At 44.7% G+C, this 24,660-nt stretch overlaps 1 protein-coding gene across 1 annotated transcript in view; it reads left to right on the plus strand.

Annotated features, from left to right (window-relative positions):
* The window catches only part of PRKCB (protein kinase C beta), a 394,269-nt gene that overhangs the window by 326,490 nt on the left and 43,119 nt on the right, over positions 1-24,660 (plus strand). The window contains exons 10-11 of the mRNA XM_082260216.1: positions 18,928-19,101; positions 23,941-24,032. Of these exons, the coding sequence (XP_082116342.1) occupies positions 18,928-19,101; positions 23,941-24,032 (266 nt within the window). The remainder of the gene's footprint in view (positions 1-18,927; positions 19,102-23,940; positions 24,033-24,660) is intronic.

Below are 24,660 nucleotides of genomic sequence, written 5' to 3' on the forward strand. Positions count from 1 at the left end.
GTAAGAGTAAAGTAAACACAAGGTAATGTTTATGTGACCCTATTGAACATTGTCTTCGACACATGGAATGTTATATATTTCACAACTGCCGCATGGCATCCTTAGCCCAGATCCCTACTCTACCACCATGCAGGACATCATGCATTGCTTTGCCCTTTAGTTAGTTAGGAATTCCCCTAAAGTTTTTGTTATTTTGACTGTGACGGGAGTCACTTTGGACATGGGGGTTGTGGACCCCAAATTCCTTTAGAGAGGTTGGGGGGCACCATGCCCAGCCTTATGGGGTTCTCTTATGTTTAAGTCACCCTGCATCTGTTATGGATGCAGGGTGACCAGGAGGGTGGTGAACACTGAGAATATGGTTTGGGACAGTCATATTCAGGAATAATGTCTCCCTTGTAAGATGAAGATTTTATTCCCTGTACAGTATGAGGTCTCTGACCAGGAAGTACAACTCCTAATATGGTCATTCCAGGAAGTTCAATGAGTAGACTGACTGTCTAACAATGTTGCTTTTGTCTGAGGTGGCTTTCCATTCACCTATTATCAAGTGTGCTAATGAACTCACCTGTTGTCTGCTAAGGGATGTATTGACACTCAGAGTAATGTGTATTGGAGGCTCGTTATGGAACCATTGTTCTGTGTCTGGCTGTTGTGTGCATTGATTGCCCCATGGGGGCTTCTGTCTCATTACACATAACAGTCCTTCTGGTCAAGCTATCGGACCAATCCCTGCTGACTCATTTTCAAGTCCTCATTTGCATGGCTTAGGAGGACCTGAAGGAGAACGGCATGTACTTTGCAATTGACCAATGGGAAAGCAGTTGTTGGGGGCAGGATGTTCCAAATTCTGTATAAAAGTGTGTTGTGTACTTCCAATAAATAAATGTCTTCCTGTTTGAACTTACATACAGCCTGCCTGGTGTTTGTTCTAATGGATTCCGAACGGCACATAGCTGTAGTTCGGATCCCGGAGCCTTGGTTGACCAAACCATCAGACGTTGCGATCTGCAAGCTGACTCACTAGAAACAGAGGAGTGTCGGGAGAGAAGCGGGCGAGCAAGGGTCTCGTTACATTGACCCACAAAAATGCTATTTATTTTAGTGTTCAAGTTCACCTTTGTTTTTCTTTTTTTTTTTTTTTGCTCCCCTATGTACCAATATACCATCTTACTCCACAGAAAGAAAGTTAATGACTTCCTGGTATGTAGATTTGGGCCATGAAAACTGTTAAGAGACAGGGTATAATTCACCAGCTCACCTTATGAGCACTCACCCTGCACCTATCCTTCAGGAAATTGTTCCCACCCACCCCGTCCCAATTCTACATACCAGGAAGTCATAAACTTTTCTATGGAGTGAGTTGGACAGGTAAAGCTGCCCTAAAATACTAAGAAAGCTTTATCTTTTCTGAAACAGCACAATAATGATATATTTGTGCTGTGGGAGCTGGAATTTAGAAAAAAAAAAAGGTGAACTTGGCCTTTAATGATAAGGTTAAGAATTACCATAGTTAGTGTTAGGATTAAGGGGTTAGGGATTTCATGATGGGTAAGAGACCTGAGGCTTAAAGTGTTACTAAACCTTAGGCCCCTGCATTCACTATATCTGGTCTCCCACAGTACACACATCATGGAAATGAAATCATTTTAGTAAATATAAACTGCTAAATACCATTTCTCATTGGCAGTATATAGCAGTCTTGTGACTTCTTTTCCTGTCCAGCTGAGTACTGGTTAAAGCTTGTAGGAGGAGTTTTCATTCTCCTCTGATTGTGCTATATAGATGCAGGACCCCTGACCCTGTCTGGACAGTGCTGATTGGCCATGTGCTGATAACATGCACCCTCCCAAGAACGAAAAAAATCTCTCTAGCAATACACACCAAACTTAGCATGTGCAGAGTGCCCCCAAGGCTCTGTACTATCAGGAGATGGATTGGGGATTGTGGAAGAAGGGGAGGATTGGAGAAGACAGGATCAAATCGCCTTTTTACACAATGCAGAGGTTAATCCCTTAGGTTCCACAGTGAGTAGAACAAGCATGCTGTACTGCAGTGGTCCTCAACCCTGGCCTACAGGGCCCACTAACAGGCCAGATTTGCAAGATAACTGAAATACATCCCAGGTGATATCATTTGCTGCTAAGTGATTGCAGTATTCTAGTCTGCATTTCCCCAAGGTAATACCTAAAATCTGGCCTGTTAGTGGGCCCTGTAGGCCAGGGTTGAGGACCACTGCTGTACTGCATATACACACTGATTTTACTGTTGTGGGTTTAGTAACACTTTATGTGCTGTTAAGAGGTAATTGTAAGGTTTTAAAGTTTAGACCCACCGTCTAATAATTTTTTTAGCATATGGATAGTCCCTCACTATTTACAGTTTTCATAAGCAAATTTCAAAAGGAAAAGATTTTTGCCAGTAACAGCACTACCTTCTGTAGGCTTACAAAGCCTAACACCTATCAGCATTGTTGTGATCCTTCTTATCATTCTCCTTCAGTTGGCTGTTAGGGCTCAATCACACCAGTGCATTTATTTAATTATAAACGCACACTATTGCATTAGGAGGCCTATTCATTTTGAAGCCTCCATTCACATTGGGGCGATTTGACATGCCAAATCGCAGCCTATTACCAGCAACGGCACCGTCTATATCGGTGCAATGATGATTTTTGCGGCGCCGCACCGATTTCTAAAAGTAGTTCCTGCAATACTTTTGGTGACCTCAAACTCTCAATGAAATGCGGGTTTGAAATTGTGCGAGTTCAACTAAACTCACATGATTTCAAACCCGCTTTCCATGTGAACGTACTCGAATGGACTGCAATGAATCCCAAGAATGCTGCTTGCCACATTTTTCATAATGCAATGCACAGATCTTTTACATTAAATGGAAATGCAGCATACCACACAGAACTATATACATTGCTGTACATTTGCTCTAATACATGTTAAAACTTTTTGCAGTGCGTTAATTCAATATACCGCTGTGAACGAGCCCTTAGGCTGCCTGTCTGATAGAATTATAAATATATCTGTTGCGCTAATTATATGCTTAATTTATGTCGTAAAATAATATACAGAAAATCCTCTTGGCAAAACAATAAAATTCATGTGGTATAAAACATAGCGTAAATATATCTGTTGAATCAGTTACTTGTTTAGTACTGCATTTTTTATCCTAAAATAATGTGCAATGAGAATATGCTCTTCGTGAACTGCAACAAAATATCAAACAACAAAGTTCATATAGTGTAAAGTGATCCGCTTCGATTGTGTAAATTTCATCCACCACCGTGGTGTGATAGCCACAGCGACAGTATCTGAATCAATCCAACCACCAGGCACCTGGGATCCAAAGGAACGCTACTGGGTTTACACTTGTATAGCCACTCTGACTTACAGTATATATTCGCTCAGAGGAAACAAAACACCCTCAATATAGTGTAAAAACTTTTAAAAAACCGCTTTAATAAAAAGTTTTCCACTGTAGATAAATGCGCATTGTATAAAAACAGTCCAGCCAGCAAAACAAAAGAACTCTCACTTTCAATTACGCGGTGACATTAGCATGGGGGTTCCCCCGACGCATTTCATCATAAATTACTTCTTCCAGGGCAACTGTATGGTAGCCCTGATAAAGAGGCCAAAAGCCAGGAGTTGCAAAAAAGACAGACAACGCTGCTGCTGTTTGCAAGGCAGTGGGTTAGCGTTGTCAGCCTGCAACAGGAAGTGCTGTTACTGGCAGGATCTTCCGGTAAGAAATGTTCTAATAGCCTGGAAAATGACTTGCTTATATAAAAAAAAAAAACTTTAAAAATGGATTCTGCACTTACCAAATATAAATATATATATGTGTGTGTGTGTGTGTGTGTGTGTTATTTTATAAGGGATTACAAATCCAAAGGCATTTATCATTTTTCATGACACCATTTTGGTTAAGAGTTGGTTAAATTCAGCATCCCCACAAACAAAGCAGCTGTGAATTACCGGCACATTATCACTTTCTCTCTCCTTTTGTCCTGCGGACTGTGCCGCCTCATCTTCCCTTGTTGTTCTGCCAGCTCCTCTCCTCCTTGTCAGCCGACAGCTGCGGCAAAGAAAAAAAGGAACTTTTTGCTTGTTTCTGTTTCAAATACATTCTACTCAGCAGCAGTCCTGCAAGAGGGAAAAGAAGGTGAGCGGCTCGGGAAATAAATATCAATACTCTTTGGACTCTTCTGCCCACTTGACCCCTGAACACCAACAGGGGGTCGGAAACACAATCCTTTGAAATCCGCCAAGGTGAAGAATTTAAACGGTTTCCAGCTTGGCTCACAAATCCTTTGTAAGCCAACAAATAGCTGAGAGCACATGTTGTGTTTTCAAGGTATTGTTGATCCAAAAAAAAAAAAAAAACACAAGTAAAGGGATGTCCTTCAACCCATTTTTCAAGACTTTGACTAGATATGTGTGCATTTTTCTGAGCCTGCCTTTCTTAACCGTATGCTCCCCATTCTGTAGAGAAAAGGTATTTAGCACCTTTATATACAAATCCTCGCATTTTTGCAAACACATTATTTATTAAAAATGTTACTTTAATGTAGTTTTATTGTATTCATTCACATTTTACTTGCTTGATGGACAATATTTCCAGGACCATGCCATCCCTAAATTGTAGTGCCAGGCAACAGGTGAAAATGGTCAGTAAGTTGTTATCTTATGTGGCAAACCACGCAACTGCTCTAAAATGCTGCCAGAAAAATTTAGAGTTCCTAACTCGGTCAGTAGAAGCAATAATGTGTGTGAGCGCTCAGGATACTAGGAAGATTAGTCCTGTGCCTGCCGCTGTGAGCGCTGGTTGGAATGGAGCTCGCCCACGCTCCAGACAATGACAGATAAGAGCAGAAGTTTCCTAAGTGGCAGTCTCAGCCTAGACCCCCACCAGGCCACGCCCCCAACTAATTTCACCTGGCCCACTGGAGCTTACTCATTGGAAATCCCAATAAGCCTATAGTGATTGATTTGTGCAAAAGTTATAGCGCCTACAAACTATGGGATGTTTTTATGTAATGGCGTAAATCAACCACTTATAGCGGGACTGTGATATTGCAGCGGAAACCTGACATGTATATATATATAATGTTTGGGGTTCTGAGTAATTTTCTGGAAACCTCAGACATGACATTTGAACAGAGCACATCCCTTTATGGTGTGTATGTGTCTCAAGAGCACTCGGGGTTGATTTACTAAAACTGGAGAGTGCAAAATCTGGTGCAGCTCTGCATAGAAACCAACCAGCTTCCAGGTTTTGTCAAAGCTTAATTGAACAAGCTGAAGTTAGAAGCTGATTGGTGCAGCTGTGCATGGTAGCCAGATTTGCCTGTTTGGATGACATCAATAAGGATCTCACAGGGGGGAGAGTACCTTTCTTCCTCAGGCTAGTAGGGGCAAGGACCCTCGTCATAGACATGGGCCATCCTTCTCGGCTCATAAGAAGTTTGTTCGTACCTCAGGGGTGACTGACAGGGGATAAAAGCCTTTCAGGGCCGCCTCTGATGGATCCAAGCAAACTTGGTCTGGCAAGTCGAGCGGGCTTCTCCAGACCTGCGGACAAGGCTCCTTCAGCATAAAGGTGCCCCCTCACCCATATCGGGGGGTGGGGGGACGTCTTCACTGGTTTTCGGACCCGTGGACTTCCTTGGTACAAGACAAGTGGGTCCACAAAGTCATATGGTCTGGCTACAAGATTGGGTTTTGCCCTTACCCCCCAGCAAGGTTCTTTCCTTCCTACTTGCGCCTGTCCCGGACTGCTTACAGGGTCTGTTTGGGGCAGTACAAGACCTGTTACTTCAAGGGGTGATTGTCCCGGTTCTGACATCGGAAAGTTTTAAGGTTTTTACTAAAACCTGTTTACAGTTCCCAGGAAGGAAGGCAAGGTGCGTCCAGTCCTGGACCTCAAGGCGCTGAACTGCTTTGTGCGGGTGCAGAAGTTCAGAATAGAGTCTGTTTGCACGGTGGTGGCTTCCCTGCATCAGGGGGATTTTCTTGCCTCCTTCGACATCAAGGATGCTTACCTTCACATTCCAATATGTGCCAGTCACCAGCGCTTCCTCTGCTTTGCTGTGGGAGAGGAGAATAATCAGTTTGAGGTGTTACCCTTTGGTCTCTTTTCTGCTCCTTGGGTCTTCACAAAAGTGTCAGCCCCGGTGCTAGCATTGTTACGCCAACGGGGGATTGCGGTACTAGGCTACTTGGACAACCTCCTCCTGCGAGTGGAGTCTCCTACTGCTCTGATGGAAAACCTGGAGATCACCATATGAACTCTGAGGGAGTTTGGCTGGATTCTGAATTTTCAGAAGTCTTCTCTCGTTCCGTCCACAAAGCTGGACTATCTGGGTCTGACTCTGGACTCTGACTTAGGTAGAATGCTCCTTCCTCTTGACAAACTCCAGAAACTGCAGGCTGCAGTTTCTCCTGCTGTCCAGCAGATGGTAATCCCTCTGGACTTGCATGCGGGTGCTGGGTCTGATGGTGTCTACCTTTGAGGCGGTTTCTTTTGCACAGTTCCATACGAGGTCCCTGCAAAGGGAGATTCTGGGCAAATGGGACAAGAATCCGCAGTCTCTGGACAAACGATATGGTGGCTTCTTTCTCCAGCACTTTTGCTGGGGGAATCCTTCCTCCCCTTGTACTGGACAGTGGTCACCACGGATGCCAGCCTGTCTGGCTGGGGAGGCAGCCTCGGCAAAAAATCTGCTCAGGAGATCTGGACACCAGAAGAGGAACTTCGAGTGATCAGACTTTGCCTGGTACATAGGACGGATCATCTTCAGGGATGTCCAGTGCACATTCAATTGGACAATGCCAGGGCCGTGGCTTATGTCAATCACCAGGGGGGCACAAGAAGTACCCTGGCAGCTCCGGAGGTAGCCGGCATTCTAAGGTGGGCAGAACTGTTCGTTCCGGTCCTCTCCGCCGTACACTTTCCCGGGGTGGAAAACTGGCAGGCGGACTACCTCAGTTGGCAGGCGTTTGACCAAGGGGAGTGGTCCCTTCATCTGGAGGGGTTTCATCAGTTGTCTCTTGTGGGGAGTCCCGAGGTGGATCTGTTGGTGTCTCAGGTCAACAGAAAGGTGGAGAGGTTTGTGGCTCGGTCACAGGAACCTCTGGCGGATGCCACAAACGCGCTGGTGGTCCCGTGGGGTCAGTATCGTCTGATTTATGCCTTCCCTCCTCTCAATCTTCTGCCAAGACTTCTATGCAGGACCGAGGCAGAAGGGATTACAGTCATCTTAGTGGCCCCAGACTGGCCTTGCCGGGCTTGGTATGCGGATCTGGTGAGGCTAGTCGCCGACATTCCTTGGAAGCTTCCTCTCAGGGCGGATCTGCTGTCCCAAGGACCAATCTTCCATCCTGCTTTACAGTCGCTGGCTTTGACGGCTTGGCTGTGTAATGCCAGGTGCTGATGGATAGAGGTTTGTCTGAGTCAGTGATTCCAATGCTGTTAAAAGCTAGGAAATCTACTGCAAGGGAGATCTACCATCATACGTGGAAGACGTACATTGCATGGTGTGAGTCTTTGGGTATAGCCTTGCTCCTTTTCGGTGGCTCAGATCTTGACTTTCCTTCAACGGTCTTCTTTTAACGACCCTTGGCCACACACTCCCTGGTGCGTACTTTTCCTCAGGGAGTTAGGCACTTGGCCCCTCTAGTGCGGTCTCCGTTGCCCCCTTGGGACCTCAATTTGGTGCTCTGTCCTCCAGAAGCCTCCTTTTGAGAATCTTCGGGAGATTCCCCTGCTTACGCTGTACCAGAAGGTGGCCTTTTTGGTGGCTATCACCTCTGCGTGCAGGGTGTCGGAATTGGTGTCATTATCCTGTATTTCACCTTACTAGGTGGTTCTCCGCCCCTGTCCCTTGTTCCTTCCAAAGGTTGTCTCTGATTTTCATTTAAATGAGGACATTGTGTTGCCTTTCCTGTGTCCCAGGCCAAAACATCCAAAGGAAATTGCTTTGCATATCTTGGATGTGGTCCAGGCAATTAGGATATACCTAGCAGCTACTGAGTTTTTTTAGGAAGTCAGACTTGCTATTTGTGCTCGCGGATGGGCCTCGGAAAGGGTTGTCCGCTTCCTCTGCGACCTTTTCCAGATGGATCAGACAGATGGTGATTCAGGCCTGTTCCATCAGGAGTCGGGTTCCTCCTTTTCCTTGCAAGGCGCACTCTGCTCAGTGCCTCCTGGGCCATCCGTCATCAGGCGTCAGTGATGCAGGATTGCAAGTCGGCCACCTGGTCGTCGGTGCACACTTTCACAAAGTTCTATAAAGTAGATGTGTTGGCATCTGCAGATGCTTCCTTTTGCCGTAAGGTTTTGCAGGCTGCTGTTTAGATCTGGATCTGGTCCTCTTTGAGGGTGTATTGTTGTTTTCAGACGAGCTCCAGTTGTTTTGTTTGAGCTCCTGTTTACCTGGTTGGATAGTTAGCCTTGGGAACTACTTTTTCGCTGTTCCCACCCCTCATGTTTAACGCTGCTTTGGGACGTCCCAATGGTTAAGAAGAATCAGGCGCTGTGTCAGTCAATGAAGGAAAGCGAAAATGGGATTTTGGACTTACTGTAAAATCCATTTCTCTGGTGTTCATTGACGGACACAGCACTCACCACTCTGTGGAGTTAGAATTCTTCTGACAGTGCTTATAACAAAACTGAGTACCTATAGCAGAGAGAGGGAGTATACCCCTTGGGACTGCCCATAGGCGTAGCCAGACTTTTTTTCTGCCTAGTGTCCTACTCCTGTAGGGGGCAGTATAACCCAGTGGTTAAGAACATCAGGAGCTGTGTCTGTCGATAATAATCAGAGAAATGGATTTTACGGTAAGTCAAAAATCCCATTTCTCTAGCGCTCATTGACAGACGTAGTCCTCGGTGATACACCACCTTCGGGTTATGTTGCCTCCACAGGAGCAGGACTAGACAGGAAATTAAAAAGCTCTGGCCACACCCTAGGGGCAGTCCCAGAGGGTATATCCTCTCTCTCTCTGCCTCAGCAAATCAGTTATTTTCTGTCTAGTTAGGAGTAAGGACCTAGATACCTTGCTGGGATCTTAGGTCCTGGCAAGATTTTTTTCTTAAAGGATTTTTTAGACAGCTTTTTTTCTCCAGTGTTTCTGTGAGATCTTCAAGCAAGAAAGCTGAACTGGGCGACGGGCTGGATGTTGAGATCCGGTGGTCACCCCAGTTCAGCCTACGAGCGCGTGCAGGCCATAGCTCCGCGCTGGGTCGGCCGCGACAAAGTCCCATTAAAGGACTGACCCCGCGAGTTAAACGTCTCGCTGAAACGCCAAAGACCATGAGTCACGGCGTCCGTATCGGTCGACAGCCCTCCCGCCCCGGTGGAGAGGGGTACTGTCAGGAGTTGGTGCCAGCCTGGTTCCGGTATGGTGAGTAGTATGTTCCCCCTTTTCCCCTGACGGGTCTTGTGGTGAACGCGGGCCCCTCTCTGTATGGTAAGATAGAGTCCCTCTCTATCCTATAATGACACAGATCCTCCTACTTTGAGTGTGATTTTATGTGCAAAAAAGCCAGGAGGCTTGGTTTGGGAGCTAACAATCTAATTGTATACATGTTAAAAGATTATAATCTGTGGCATTCTGGGAATCTTACGGTGATAAGAATAAGCTACCTACCAGTCAGAAGCCACGGACATGTAGACTGCCTTCCTAATCAGATCTCCAGCTATTAGCAGGCCTCCCGAATGGCCATGCGGTCCGCCAGGGCCGGTACCGCCAACCACGCCAGATCCCCATGCAGAGAGAGTGTTGTGTGCCCTGCAGCACACCGCTATTCAGTACAGGCCGCCGCCATTTTTTTTGCTGGATCGCACGAGCCGCCATTTTGGCGTAGCCTCGTGTCTCCAGCATGGGGGCGGCCATGTTTGAGGTGATCCAAACACCTCGTGGAGCTAGGGGAGGCGCCGGAAGGCGTGCAGAGGGGCGGAGCCGCCTCCTTTCTTCCTGGGCAGCCAGCCAAAAGACTTCCTGTTTGTCAAGACAGCGCTGTAACCTGTTGCAGTTAAACTCTGAGCATCAAGTGGTGAGCCTGGGGGTCTCTCTCTCTCTCTCTCTCTCGATCAATAGGGATCCCTAGCAGGTAACACTAAGGGGCTTTTGTGGCGCTGGGGGTCTGTGAAAAAAAAAAAAAAAGTTTTTTATTTTTGAATTATATTATCCAGGAAGTGACTGGAATTATCATGGACCCTGCCACACATATTCCCCCACCTGTTTCCCTCGAGGGGGCCACGGGACCCGCCGGTGCACAGAGTGTAGAGTCATTTACAGCAATTTTGGAGTCTATGGTGGCTCGGGTGGAGGCGGCCTGTCAGGGACGGGGGTCAAGGAAGCGACCCCCGCCTACCCCTATACCATCTGACACCTCTGACTCAGATTCAGAGATGGTCACTGCAGTTGCAGGTTCCTCTGCAAGGGCTGTTATCCCAGGTAAAGCCCCCTCAGACAGTGAGGAGGACGCTTCTTCTCCTGCTATAATTCAGGAAGAAGCATTGGTGGACGCACTAGTTGTGGCAGTGCAGGAAACCTTAAAACTTGAAGTTTTACCGGCAGAGGCAACTGAAACAGAGATTCCTTTTGGTACTAATAAGCCCATCAAAACGGTGAAGGTTTTTCCTGTACCTAAATGTTTCGGTAATCAGATTAAAGGAGAATGGGAGCATTCTAAACGTACCTTTACTATTTCCAGGCGTATTGCTAGACGCTATCCGTTTGAGGAATCCATCATTAAGAAATGGACGGTACCACCAGTGGTGGATCCACCTATTTCCAGGCTGAATAAAGCCACGGTTATTCCAGTGGAGGACACTTCGTCCTTTAAGGATCCGGTGGATCGAAAGATGGAAGCAGAGTCCCGCACCATCTTCTCTCTGATAGGGTCAGCATTTAGACCAGTAATTGTTATTGGTCTAGTTTCCCAGACACTTACGGAATGGGCGAAAATGGTACGCCAAGATCTTAGGGGAAAAGATATTCCCCAGGAGACATCTGATTTGATGGAACAGATTATACAAGGGCTACGGTTTATCTGTGATGCAGCCTTGGACACTACTCCCTTATTAGGGCATGCATCTAAGTCAGCGGTGATCCTCAGACGTGTGCTGTGGTTAAAATGCTGGTCAGCTGACCTAGGTTCCAAAAAGACCTTGACTAATCTCCCTTTTCAGGGGAATCGTCTATTTGGGGCCAACCTAGATGAAATCATTAAGGATGCCACTGGGGGCAAGAGCACTTTTTTGCCACAGGCTGCTAAAGCTAAGGGACCTCGCAACAAGCGAGGACCTTTCTTTACCGCCCATAAAGGGCGCCCGGCTGGTACTAGCGGGAAAGGCAAGACTCCTCCAGGAGGGTTCAAGAAGGGCTGGTCGGACAAGCAAAGGACCAACCCAGCCAAACCCGAAGCAAAGGAGTACACAGCCTGAAGGTGCGCCCCCACCCGGTTTCAGGGTGGGGGGACGTTTTCACCGGTATTCAGGACATTAGATCGAGCATCAATCACTACTACCGGTGCGATTCTTCCCTTCCAACATTTAAGTACTACAGGAAGCGGTAGTTACCGTTCCCTGAATAGATCTTTTCCTTTACCTTTTCCTAAGATTAGTCCCTATACCTCACAGGAATCGGATCTGGTTGACCAGATAGGCCAAGTAGCCTCTAGTCGGGTGACTTCGGTCCCTGAGGTTCAACCAGAAAAGATCACCTTTCCTGATAACAATCAGGTATCTGATAAATGTGTGGGAACAGAAAACGACCAGACTTTCTCGGATGGTCGGGGCCAGATACCTCTAGGGACGCCTGGTTCAGATTCTATCAGCGCCAGTGGTCCTAGAAATTCTAGGCTGGCCTCCTCAAGCCGGCCTGGCCGACTTGGACATGTTAGTCGTAGACGTTCCGTGGGAACTTCGTCTCAGGGAGTGTCTGTGGTCTCAAGGACCAATTTACCATCATGCTTTACAGTCGCTGGGTTTAATGGCCTGGCCATTGAGACCCAAGTACTGAAGGACAGAGGTTTGTCTACTTCAGTCATTCCTACCCTTATTAAAGCAAGGAAAGCGACTTCCAGCAAAGTCTATTATCACACATGGAAGACTTATATTGCGTGGTGCGAATCTTTAGGATTTCCTCCACGTACCTATTCGGTGACTCGAATATTGGCCTTTTTGCAACAAGGGGTTGAGCAGAAGCTAGCCTTGAGCACCATCAAGGGTCAAGTTTCAGCATTAGCAATTTTCTTTCAGAAACCTTTAGCTACCAAGTCCTTGGTGCGGAATTTCATCCAGGGGGTGCGGCACCTGGCTCCTCCAGTCCGCGCGCCCTTACCGCCCTGGGATCTTAATTTGGTTTTGTCGGTTCTACAGAAACCTCCCTTTGAAAACATCAGGGAGATTCCCTTGCTTACTTTATCCCAGAAGGTGGCCTTCTTGGTGGCTATTACTTCTGCTCGCAGGGTGTCAGAACTGGCTGCATTATCATGCCAGTCCCCATACCTAGTGATTCATAGGGATAAGGTAGTACTTCATCCTAAGCCATCTTTTCTTCCTAAGGTGGTTTCAGATTTTCATCTGAATGAAGATATTGTACTACCTTCCTTGTGTCCTCAGCCCAAGCATCGGGAACATGCGTTGCATTCCTTAGATGTGGTTCGGGCAATCAGGGTATACCTGAAAGCTACGGAATCTTTCCGTAAGACGGATTCACTTTTTGTGATCACGGATGGCCCCAGAAAGGGTTTGCCTGCATCTGCCGCGACCATTGCCAAATGGATTAGACAAACGGTGGTACAGGCTTATTCTATTCAGGGTCAGAGTCCTCCGTTCCCTGTTAGGGCGCACTCCACTCGAGCGCTCAGTACTTCCTGGGCCTTTCGCCATCAGGCGTCAGTGGTCCAGGTATGTAAGGCGGCCACCTGGTCGTCGGTACATACCTTTACAAAATTCTATAAAATTGATGTGACGGCATCGGCGGATGCCTCATTTGGCCGCAAGGTTTTGCAGGCCGCAATTAGAGGAGACCGGTGGTCTACCTCAAGGGTTTTTTTCTGTTTTTAAAAAAAAAAAAAGAAAATTTTTCTCTTTTTTGTTGAGTCTCATCATTAAGGATGAGCATTGTAAACTTCTAGTTGGCACCGGTTGGGCCTTCTAGATTGGGATTTGATTTCATTTTCCCACCCCTCAGTTGTGATACTGCTCTGGGACGTCCCGAAGGTGGTGTATCACCGAGGACTACGTCTGTCAATGAGCGCTAGAGAAAAATGGATTTTTGTAAAATCTTACCGTAAAATCCTTTTCTCTTAGCTCATTGACAGACGTAGTCCCCGCCCCTCTGTTTTTTGAGTTGGGTTAAAATCTCTAAAGACTGCTTTTTCACATAACTGATTTGCTGAGGCAGAGAGAGAGAGGATATACCCTCTGGGACTGCCCCTAGGGTGTGGCCAGAGCTTTTTAATTTCCTGTCTAGTCCTGCTCCTGTGGAGGCAACATAACCCGAAGGTGGTGTATCACCGAGGACTACGTCTGTCAATGAGCTAAGAGAAAAGGATTTTACGGTAAGATTTTACAAAAATCCATTTTTTCTTTACTTTCTGCTATAAAACCATACCAATAAAAATATTTAAATGTAATTTCTTCATAAATTTCGGCCAGTATTTATTCTGCTACTTTTTTTTTTGTTAAAAAAAAAAAAAAAACCAATAAGCGTATATTGATTGGTTTGCACAAAAATTGTAGCGCCTAAAAAACTATGGGACATTTTTATTTATTTAATTGTTTTTTACTAGTAATGGCGGCGCTCAGCGACTTCTATCGGGATTGTGATATTGTGCCCTACAGTCGGACACTAACTTACACTTTTTAGGAACCAGAGACAGAGTACAGTGATCGGTGCTAAAAAAATAGGCACTGTCACTGTACTAATGACACTGACTGTGAAGGGGTTAAATATCGGTGATCAAAGGGTTAACTGTGTGCCTAGCTTGTGTGTTTGTGAACTGTGTGTGAAGTGCTTTTACTAGGGGAAGGCATTGAGCCATGTCCCTGCTTTGCACTTCCTTACTGACAGAACGTTGATCTGCCTTGTTTACATAGGCAGATCACCGTTCTGCCTCTGTGCTGGATGATCGGTAGGTGCTGGCGGACATTGAGTCTGTGGTACCCACAGATCAGCTCCCGCTGTGTATAATAAGAGCGGGTCGGCAGCAGCGTGGATGCGCAGCCCAGACCCGTAAGTGTGTTGTCCCCAGAAAATCTTCCAATGGGGACACTTAATTTGCAGGGATTTTCTTTTTCTTACTGTTTCGGCTATGGGACAGGAAGTAAATCTCCCCAATGGGACAAAGAAGGCAAAAATTAAACATTACAGGGGTTACAACCCTCCCTTACTCGATCCCAAATGAAAAAAAAATGTTTTGCCTAGAATTCTACTTTAGGTGTTGGCTTAGAGAGCTGCAGATTGCGATAACGTTTTTTTCCATTCATCTTGTATCTCCTTGCAGTTTTTTTTTTTTTTGACAAGAGGTCTGTTACAAAATAATTTACCACTTCTACATTGTCTGGAAATGACACGGTAAAAGCTTCAGCTCCCCTTTAAGAACCGTACTCTGTGTGATTGTAAACGAGGAACAAAGTGTAGCGCCGTGCCAGGCTTTTGCTAGAAAAGGAGTCCTTTAATGTGGGAAAACAAAGCAGGGAAACGCATTCATCGGCGCAGCTTGTGCTGTTATGGGAGGCGAGGAGCAGCTAACCTGCTAGCCGAAGCTAAGCGCGGCAGCTGGGAAAGTGGAAAGGCAGTGCTTTTATACGTCTTTTTTTTAATTGAGCAAACATAAAGAAAAGCCTTATTAAAAAGCTTGTCGCTCGCTAGGCGCTTGTGACAGAACCTTATAAATATGCTAATTAGCTTCTCTGCAAGCTGTGATTAGATGACGCTTCTCACCTGCGTGAGATGGGCTCATTGTCTCCATTAGGAGAGATACCAGGTAGCAGAACAATGGAGGTGCGATCACTATTTTTATTCTGCGGCTTCAACCACATAGCCGCATGCCACCACTGACAATGGCCCTGGCTGATTTTTCACCCGATATGGAATGTCCAAATAAGATTTAATTTCTTGTTTGCGACAGAGGCCTGCTGAGGGAGCTCGTCATTTTCTGAAATGAGTTTGTCCTGAGGGACTGGTGATAGTTTTCCCATCTCATAAGATGATATCTAAATAATACAAATTTCCTTGCGATTTTATTGAGTTTGTAGAGAAATAAGTTAAGGCAGCATTGCAGGGCAGCTAAAGGCTTGAGGGTTGCCACTGTTTTTTTTTTTTTTAAGTAAAAGTAGAATAAACTAAAACTTTTAGGGTTGCCCATGGAAGCCAATTCTATAGTAGTTGTAGAATTGGCATAGAAAATGACAGCCTAAAGCGGTATTAAACCCAAAACCGTACCCATACCTCAGAAAAGACTCCTACATACAATGTGTTGCCATGCAATGGCTGATTGCTATTCATTGGAAATCTTCTTCATTCCCATCTACCCAACTAAAATCAAGAATACATTCTATTAACCTCATGGAAAAAAAAATTTCACACTATTTACAACTCAACACAATTCTATAATAACAAATGGGATTCCTGGTTTAAAAGACTAAGAGTTTTTATTCCTATCCATCAACATTGTAATTTAGAGAACAATAGACGTATTAAGGTTATCTGATCCCATAGAACTGTCCCTTTGTACCTGATTATGGAATGATATTCTAGGTAAGATAATTGTATAAACCATATAATTATACTCCTTATACGGGTTTATATCTTATGCACAAATACCAGTTCTATCCATTGATATATATGTTATGATATACCATAATTTGTAACGAGATTATGTATTTCTCTCTTGTACCACTTATATATCCTCAAAATAGTTTGTAAACAAAAAATGAACTCAAAACTGAAAATGTATTGTATTATATTGCACCTGGTGATCTGGCCAGTAACACACTTCCTGTATTAGTGAGACATAAGTCTGGATAAATGAGCACAGGAGGCACAGAAGACAGCAACATTGTCAGGTTCACCAGTTTCCCGTCTGGCCTAGAGAAAAATGACGGCCAGGTGGGGGTTTCATTATTCAGTTTGAACAACATTTGACGTCCTTTACATCAAACCACTTGTGCACGCACTTGGGGGCGTGCAGTGCGATGATCGGTGGTTCAGTGTGTCCAACACACCGCATTTCTGATCACAGTAAAGAGCCTATGATGTAGGCTTTTTACCATGTGATCAGTTGTGTCCAATCACAGCTGATAAGTGTAAATAAGAAGTGCCGGTTATCAGCATTCCTCTACTTACACTGACAGCGCGTGAGTAGAGCAGAGCTGCTCTCCTTAAAGGGGGTGGGGTGGTCTGCGCTGATAATCAGTGCATTGGTTTATTGGTGCAGTCCCATCAGCAATGCCTGCCAGTGCGCACCAGTGATGCCAATTAGTGCTACATTTCAGTGCCCGTCAGTGATGCCTGTCAGTGCCTCCTATCAGTGCCCATAAAGGCAGCCCACGAGTGCTGCATATCTGTGCCGCCTATCAGTGCCCATTAGTGCTGCATATTATGCCTCTTCATCAGTGTTGCCTTATCAGTGCCCGTCAGTGAAGCTTCATCAGTGCACATCTGTGGAGCAAAAAAAATTATTTTACTAAGATTTGTAACAAACTAAGAAAAATTGCCTAGGATCATATCTTCTCCACCTTCGTTGGTTATACAGCGTACAGGAGGCCGTCTCTAAGGACTGGTGTTTTGAGAGCTTTCTAGGCTAATATGAGTGCAGGTTGGACCCAGAATGTAACATAGAGCTCCTCTTGTATCCATGAGAGATGGGATTGAACTTTATATGTGTTTCATGGGGGACTCTTTGAAGTCTTAGGAATATCTTATCACCACTTTAAACATGCATGCGCTCTACTCACACGCAAAAAATGCACCATAAATCATAAGAGGACTGGTATTATATTGGTCATCATTCATAAATTATCAGACTCAAATAATAGTTTGTAACAGGTATCCCTAACCAAAGTGGCTTATAGTGCAGTACAGCAATACAGTTGCTATTTTGGGAGCCCATTTTCGATCATCCCATTGTGGCTTATGCACAATATTGGCAAATATGTGGTCCCAATAACTTACCGGCATTAGCTCAGGGGTACGGGACAAAAACATGGGGAGAGAGAGGGGCTTTTGGGGGGGGGCGCGATTCCCCTGTTAGGAGGATTTAGAAGAAGAGGATACCATATGTGGACACTGGAACATTCGAACAATTTTTTTGAGTTTGTAATTTTATATACTGTATGTATTAATAAACATGTTGCGATAGCCTTAAGTAGGTGTCAGTGATTGTTTGCTGTGTTGCCCACCCCTCAGTTGGACTGCTTTTGCAAGTTCAATGGTTAAAGACTTCCTGTGTGCCTCAGTGGATGAGATAGAAATTGTGAGATTTGTACTCAACCCTAACATCTTTTCTTGGTGTCCACTGAGGTCCCTCACCTCTGTGCTTATTGTCATGTTATCAGGGCTGCTTTACCACAAAAGCATGCTTTGTGGTAGGATTTATTTAGGTCTGGTCTATATTATGTGGTTTGCCAGTGTCCAATCCTCATATAGGCAGCAATATAACCAATATTGGATAAATTCTGGTATGGGGGGGGGGGGTGAGACACTCATCAGCTATTTTAGCTGTCTTCCCCTTTGTGTTTTTTTTCTGTCTTCCTGTTCCAGTGACCACTTATTACAGCAATCTCACGTTTAAAGCGACTCTATCCAAAATGTAAAAAAAAAAAATTCTTAAGGGTTACTCTTTAAAGTATATATATATATTTTTTTTTTTTTTTTATTTAGATAGCAATATGGAAAGTCTCCAGTCACTTTTTTACTTGTCTGTATTATCAAGACAAAAAGTGATGGGAAATCCAAAATCTTACAGTTATCAGGATTGGGGTTAAATCTTCCAGTGAGGATACCAGATTCCAATGACAACTGTTTAGGAGGGTTTTCCACTCACTTTGTAGAGATTTCTTCTCATTTTCTGTTGTGTCAAGGCAAGTCTCTCCACACAGGCAGCGCAAAAATAAACTGACATAGTTTTAACACATCCAAACTGTGCTTAATAATACCTAAGAAATGGTTTGGGCTATACCTGCACTTTAAAGTGGTTCTATTCTTTCCCTGAAAGTAAAAAAACTTCAGTATCCAGCCCCCCCCACAGCCACCCCAATATTTCCCCGAGCCTGATCCAGCATTGTGCACAAGATGAGCTGCTCTGCTGGGTCTCTGCCTCCTCATTGGCTGAGAGACAAAACTGGGAGCCATTGGCTCCCACTGTTGTCAATCAAAGCCAGTGAGAAAGGAGTAGGGGTGAAGCCGGGCCCCATTCTGTGTGTCTTATGCACGTACAAAGTGGGGCTCAGGAGCGAGCACGCACGAGTGCCCCCATAAGAAGGGGCTTGCTTTTGGGGCACTCTGGAAAGCAGAAGCCAGAGGCACCAGTGAGGGACCAGAGAAGAATTGGAGCTGCTCTGTGCAGTTATTGCACAGAGCATGTAAGTATAAGTATAATGTTTTTTTTTTTTTTTTTTAATTTAACATTTATTATAACTTTAAGGAGAGTTTCAGCCAAACCTTTTTTTTTTTTTTTTTTCTCCTCCAATGAGGGACACAGGAAATCATGAACACAAAGTGTTAGATTACAACTAAACCCCTTCTTTCCACTACTGTTAGTCACTTATGTACAGTACTCAGTCTTGCATGTGATTTTTCTTTAGTTCTATTCTAGATTACTTCTCTTTAGTGTCTTTAGTTAAAGATTTTTTTCCAGCGCTGTGCTAACTTCTATATATTTCACTTCTAGGTGATACTTGCAGAGAGGAAGGGCACAGATGAGTTATATGCCATAAAGATCCTAAAGAAAGATGTTGTGATACAAGATGATGATGTGGAATGCACAATGGTTGAGAAGAGGGTGCTGGCATTAGCTGGAAAACCCCCCTTCCTGACACAACTACATTCTTGCTTTCAAACCATGGTAAGAGGCGAGGGGGAAAATATAACCACTGACCACCTCACATCAACATTTGATTGCATTATTGTCCTCATGAGGAATGTTGGCTTGGATCTCACTGCCAGAGTCCCTGAGAAGTTTAAAAAGTTGCCTTGAATTTACAGAAATATTAGAGAGTAACATTCTAAGGCCCCTTTTACACGGGCTGTCCAAGTCCAACTGTCAGTTCTTTTTTTTTTTTTTTTTGGGCGGACCTGATCGGACCCTCGATTCACCCCTATGGAGTGGCGGATGTCAGTGTTGACATGTCCGTTGACATCCGCCACTATCCGATCTGTTCCTGTCTGCTAAATCCAGATGGATGGTGGTTCTATTTTCCATCCGCCTGGTGGATCGGATATGATTGGGTGAAAACAGGCTGGCGGTCCATTGTCACCTGATTTCCCCATAGAGCAGGGCGGCACTGTGTTAGTCTCTGCTATGCACAGTGAGCTGAGACAAACCTGTCCTCCGCCTGCTCAGCAGGGATCAGCAGACCAATCCTCCACTAAACAAGCAGGATTTGTGCAATGGAGACGTCTATGTCAAAGGGGCCTAACTGATGGATTCCTGTTTTGTGCACAAGCTGTTTGAAGCATCAAATAACCTGAAGCTTCACTCTACACAACTGTTATAAAAATGTGGCCTTGTTTCTTAAGTTTTATTTTATTTTTGTATTATATGCTTGTATTCTCTCCCTGTCATGGCAGAAGTGTCGGGTAAGAAGGCCATCCTATCTTCTGCTTGGGCGCGGGGCTAAAGTCAGGCACACAGAAAACTGGCAAAAATAGTGCAGTTAGGATTACATAAAATTAAAACCTTTGTAATTCAACAGATTTATCTCCTGCAGCTTAGAAAATGATCCACTATGGCACGCAGTTTGGGCAGCAGCTAAGTCTTCCACAATAAGGGCCCTAAAGAATTATACAGCGCTGACCTATCTGTTCTAGCAGGGAAAGATTATTTAAAAGAACCGCACACACACCTACCCCTGAGATGCCCATTTCTGACCGGCCTTCATTAAACACTAGTAGTTGTCTCAAGTTAAACAAATCAGTTAAATGTAGAGTGTATAGGTGCCTTACTAATGTTATATATTTAAATAAGCTGAGTACCAGACCAAAATGTATGTCTCCTGCAGCAGGCTGAAGCTTAGGACTGCTGAACTTTGTGTAAGTACAATGATTTCAAGTGGTGCTAAAGGCAGAAGGGTTTTTTTTTACCTAAAAGTGGTTGTAAAGTGTACACTTTTTTTTTTTCAAATGACAAATATGTTATACTTGCCTGCTCTGTGCCATAGAACTGCACAGAGCACCCTGATCCTCCTCTTCTGGGGTCCCCCGCCAGTGTTCCTGGCTCCTCCACTTTCTTTTATGCCACCATTGGAAACTGCTTCCTATCATGGCACACCTGGGGGCTCAATCCTGAGCCGCGCTGCCTGCATTTATAGGCACAGACAGCACGGCTCATCAGCAGTGCTTGTGCTCCCTAAGTAGGGGGTGTGTCAACCGCTTGAGATAGACCAATATACACAGAGTACTGCAGACCTCATATTTAGTCTTATGCAAAAGTCATTCATTTTGGGTGGCACATGAGCTCAATTAAATAGTAAAATGAAATAAGAAAGTTACAAACTAGGTTTATTATGGTCAAAACATCTCTTTTTTTTTCTAAAAGGATTAATTTTTTTTAAAAATGAATCCTGCAGAGCAGGGGTCTCAAACTGGTGGCCCTTCAATTGTTGCAGAACTACAATTCCCATGAGGCATTGCAAGACTGACAGTTACAAGCATGACTCCCATAGGCAGAGGCATGATGGGACTTGTAGTTCCGAAACAGCTGGAAACAGGGCCACCATTTTGAGACCCCTACTGTAGAGCATTGTGCTTCCAATCATATTGGTGCAGTAGCAGTACAGAGGCGGCTTTTTGCCATCCACCAGCAGTCTATGGTCAGTCTACGTCACCCAATAGATTACAAACTCACCAGAAAGACTGTTATGATAAATGTAGCAGCAACAGCCTGATCTCTCTGAGCCAATTGCTCTCTGCTTGCTGTTCCAACCCAGTAACAGACACACCATCTCTGCCCTTTTCTTCCCACTTGGTTATACACCAACTGATACTGTATGAGTGATACTCAAAGGGAAGAGCGGACAAGGAATAGCCATAGTGTAGTGTTTGTTAAAATAATCTGCACAATCCAACAATAATCTATAAAAATATACTGCGGTCAAACAAGACAGCTGGTAAACTCGCATAAGAATCCACTCTTTGGAGATCTGTGCAGCGGGCTGACGTCAGCGCTATAGATGTCCTGCTACTCCTTCACTATCCAGTCAAAGGTTGGAGGAGGAATAAGACTTATTAGTGTTACTTGACTGAAGTGGATATGAATCAGGTTTCCCACCCTATCAGACAGGTATACCAGCTCAGAGCTGTGTAAATCAAATGGACAGAAGTACAGATACTTTGACAGGTAGAACAACTTATATGGATTTATTATGTATATTTAGCAGTTTATATGAAGTTTATTTTTAAAGGATAAGTTTACCTTTCGTAACTTGTAACACCCTCATATTCAGGCTGCAACATAATCCTGTAGCACCGGCCCCCTGATTCCCCCATTGGGGCAGCGAGTGAGGGACCTTCCTCCTCCCCTTCCCCCGCTCGTTTTAAAAAACGTGGCTGTTCGGGGCTCCTCCCGCCCTGCCACATCATTCATTCACAGAGTTCTGTGAATGTGAAAACTACAAGTACCGACAGCCTTTGTGGCTGTCTGCTTGTAGCGCTCAATGAACTACCACAGTACAATGCTTTCTAGGCTCCTACGAAAAAAAAATACCGTATTTACCGACGTATAAGACGACCCCCTATTTTTCAAGTTAAAACATTGGGCTATACTCGCCGTATAAGACTACCCCCCCTTCTGTACCGTAGTGGAGTATAAAATGTGAGGACTACTTTACATGGCCCAAAACAAACGTCCCTATTAATCTCCAAGCAGGGTAAGTACACAAAAGTACCTACTAATCTCCAAGCAGGGTAAGTACACAAATGTACCTATTAATCTCCAAGCAGGTCAAGTACACAAACGTGCCTATTAATCTCCAAGGTAAGTACACAGGGTGTAATCTCTCAAAGCGCTGGCTGGATGTGCGGGAATACTGTACCAGTATTTACCGTAGCTTCAGCTACATACAGTATACTGCGCTGAGCCAATCACAGTGAGCGATGTATTTTATTATTGAATACAAAGCCTGCTCAGATTAGAGGAGTCAGAGAGGCGGGCTGATGATGTTACTCTCTCTGACTCAGGCAATCCGAGCTGGCTTTGTATTTAACCACTTAAGCCCCGGAGGATTTGGCTGCTAAAAGACCAGGGGGTTTTTTTGCGATTTTTTACTGCGTGACTTTAACGGACAATTGCGCGGTTGTGCGACGCTGTACCTAAACGAATTTGACGTCCTTTTTTCCCACAAACAGAGCTTTCTTTTGGTGGTATTTGATCACCTGTGCGATTTTTTTGATCATGCTCTATAAACAAAAAAAGAGCGTAAATTTTGCAAAAATAACAAATATTTTTAACATTTTTGGCCAATTTGTTTTATGCTACATATGTTTGGTAAAAAAAATCGCAAAAAACGTATTTTGATTGGTTTGCGCAAAAGTTATCGCGTTTACTAACAAAGGGAAAGATTTTTGGTGTTTTTTTTTTTTAACGCGTAATGGCGGCCATCTGCGATTTTTTTTTTCCGGGACTGCGACATTACGGCGGACAGATCGGACCCTTGACTGACATTTTTTGACACTTTTGGGGTTACCAGTGACATTACTGCAGTAATCAGTGCAATACATATGCACTGTTACTGCAAAAATGACACTGGCAGGGAAGGGGTTAACTGTATTGGAGAGGGAGAGGTTAAGTGTGTCCTAGGGGCGTGTTTCTAACTGTAAAGGGACATGGCTATTGGTGTAAAAGCAGAGATCAAGGGTCCTACATAGTAGAACCGTCTGATCTTCATTTTTACACCAGGGAGAATGGCAGGCGGCTTGTTTACATAAGCCGTCCGCCTTTCTCCCTTCACCGGAGCGATTGTGAGTGACCGGCGGGCGCGCGCCTCGGCGGGCGTGCGCCCGCCCGCAATTGGCTCACAAGTCAGTGACAGGCGAGTGACGTACCCCTACGTCACTCTGCCTGGCCGGGGCTGACCGCCGCAGTATATAGTCGTGCGGCGGTCGGCAACCGGTTAATCATTAATACATCGATCACAGTGATTGGCTCAGCGCATTATACTATATGTAGCCAAAGCTACGGTAAATACCGGTACAGTATTCCCGCACATCCAGCCAGCACTTTAAGAGATTGCACCCTGTGTACTTACCTTGGAGATTAATAGAGATGTTTGTGTACTTACCCTGCTTGGAGATTAATAGGGACGTTTATTTTGGGCCATGTAAAGTAGTCCTCACATTTTATACTCCGCGTAGAAGACGAACCCACCTATTTTTGGGGGATGTTTTTATGGTTAAAAAGTCGTCTTATACGCCGTAAAATACAGTAGTAAATATTAAGTAGTAAGTGCACTTTTTTTTTTACCCTGCATTTTTTTTTTTTTAAAGTGAACTTATCCTTAACCATGACTAACTACTAGGAGTTAGAAACATACAAGGAAAAAAAATGTGCAAATGTATTTGTTCATTTTTTAGCAGTTGCTAAATAAAGAAACCCAGAGAAAAGCTAGTGAGAATAAGAGTTTGTACATTCCCTCGAGCTTTTACTGTTTCCCAGGCAATTAATCTGCTTTTTCCTAAATTCTTGCAGGATCGCCTATATTTTGTTATGGAGTATGTCAATGGCGGAGACCTCATGTATCAGATCCAACAAGTTGGTCGATTCAAGGAACCTCATGCAGTGTAAGTTTGACCGAGTGTGGTTTCTGTAAGTTCCCATTAAATTAGAATCATCTAGGCACACTGTGACTTTCCATTGGCTGATGTAAATCATTAGGCTCCATGTACACGGGACGCTGGAAATGGCCGTTTAGGAGCAGTTGGGCGTTTTTTTCAGAAGCCCCTGAACCCATCTACATTTTATCTTATCTGTCCATGTACACCAGGTCGTTTACAGTCATTTGCAGGCAGTTGCGTTCAGGGACTGTTTTTAGAACGCAATTATTTGCGTTCGAACGTGTGTTTCCCGGCGTTTCAAACGCACAAACGCGTCCGAACGCGTCTGAACGCGTCCGAACGCGTCCGAACGCGATGACCCGCGTTTAGCATTCGCGTTTTTCCATTTTAAAGGGGAATAATTTTTTTGACCTCTAGGAACGCTTCTAAACGCAAACGCTCGCAAACGCCGCTAAACGCCCGCTAAACGCGGGTACAAACGCGACCGAACGGACGTTTCAAACGTCCTAAAAATTCCAGCATTCAAAGGGACTTTTAACAACGTCCCGTGTACATGGAGCCTTAAAGCTCAGTTTCTCAAAATAGTCAGCGCTCTTGTCTCTGCTGCTCAAGTCAAAGTAAAAAAAATATATAT

Source organism: Pelophylax lessonae (assembly GCF_965119305.1).
Source record: "Pelophylax lessonae genome assembly, chromosome: 6".
Classification (NCBI taxonomy): Eukaryota; Metazoa; Chordata; class Amphibia; order Anura; family Ranidae; genus Pelophylax; species Pelophylax lessonae.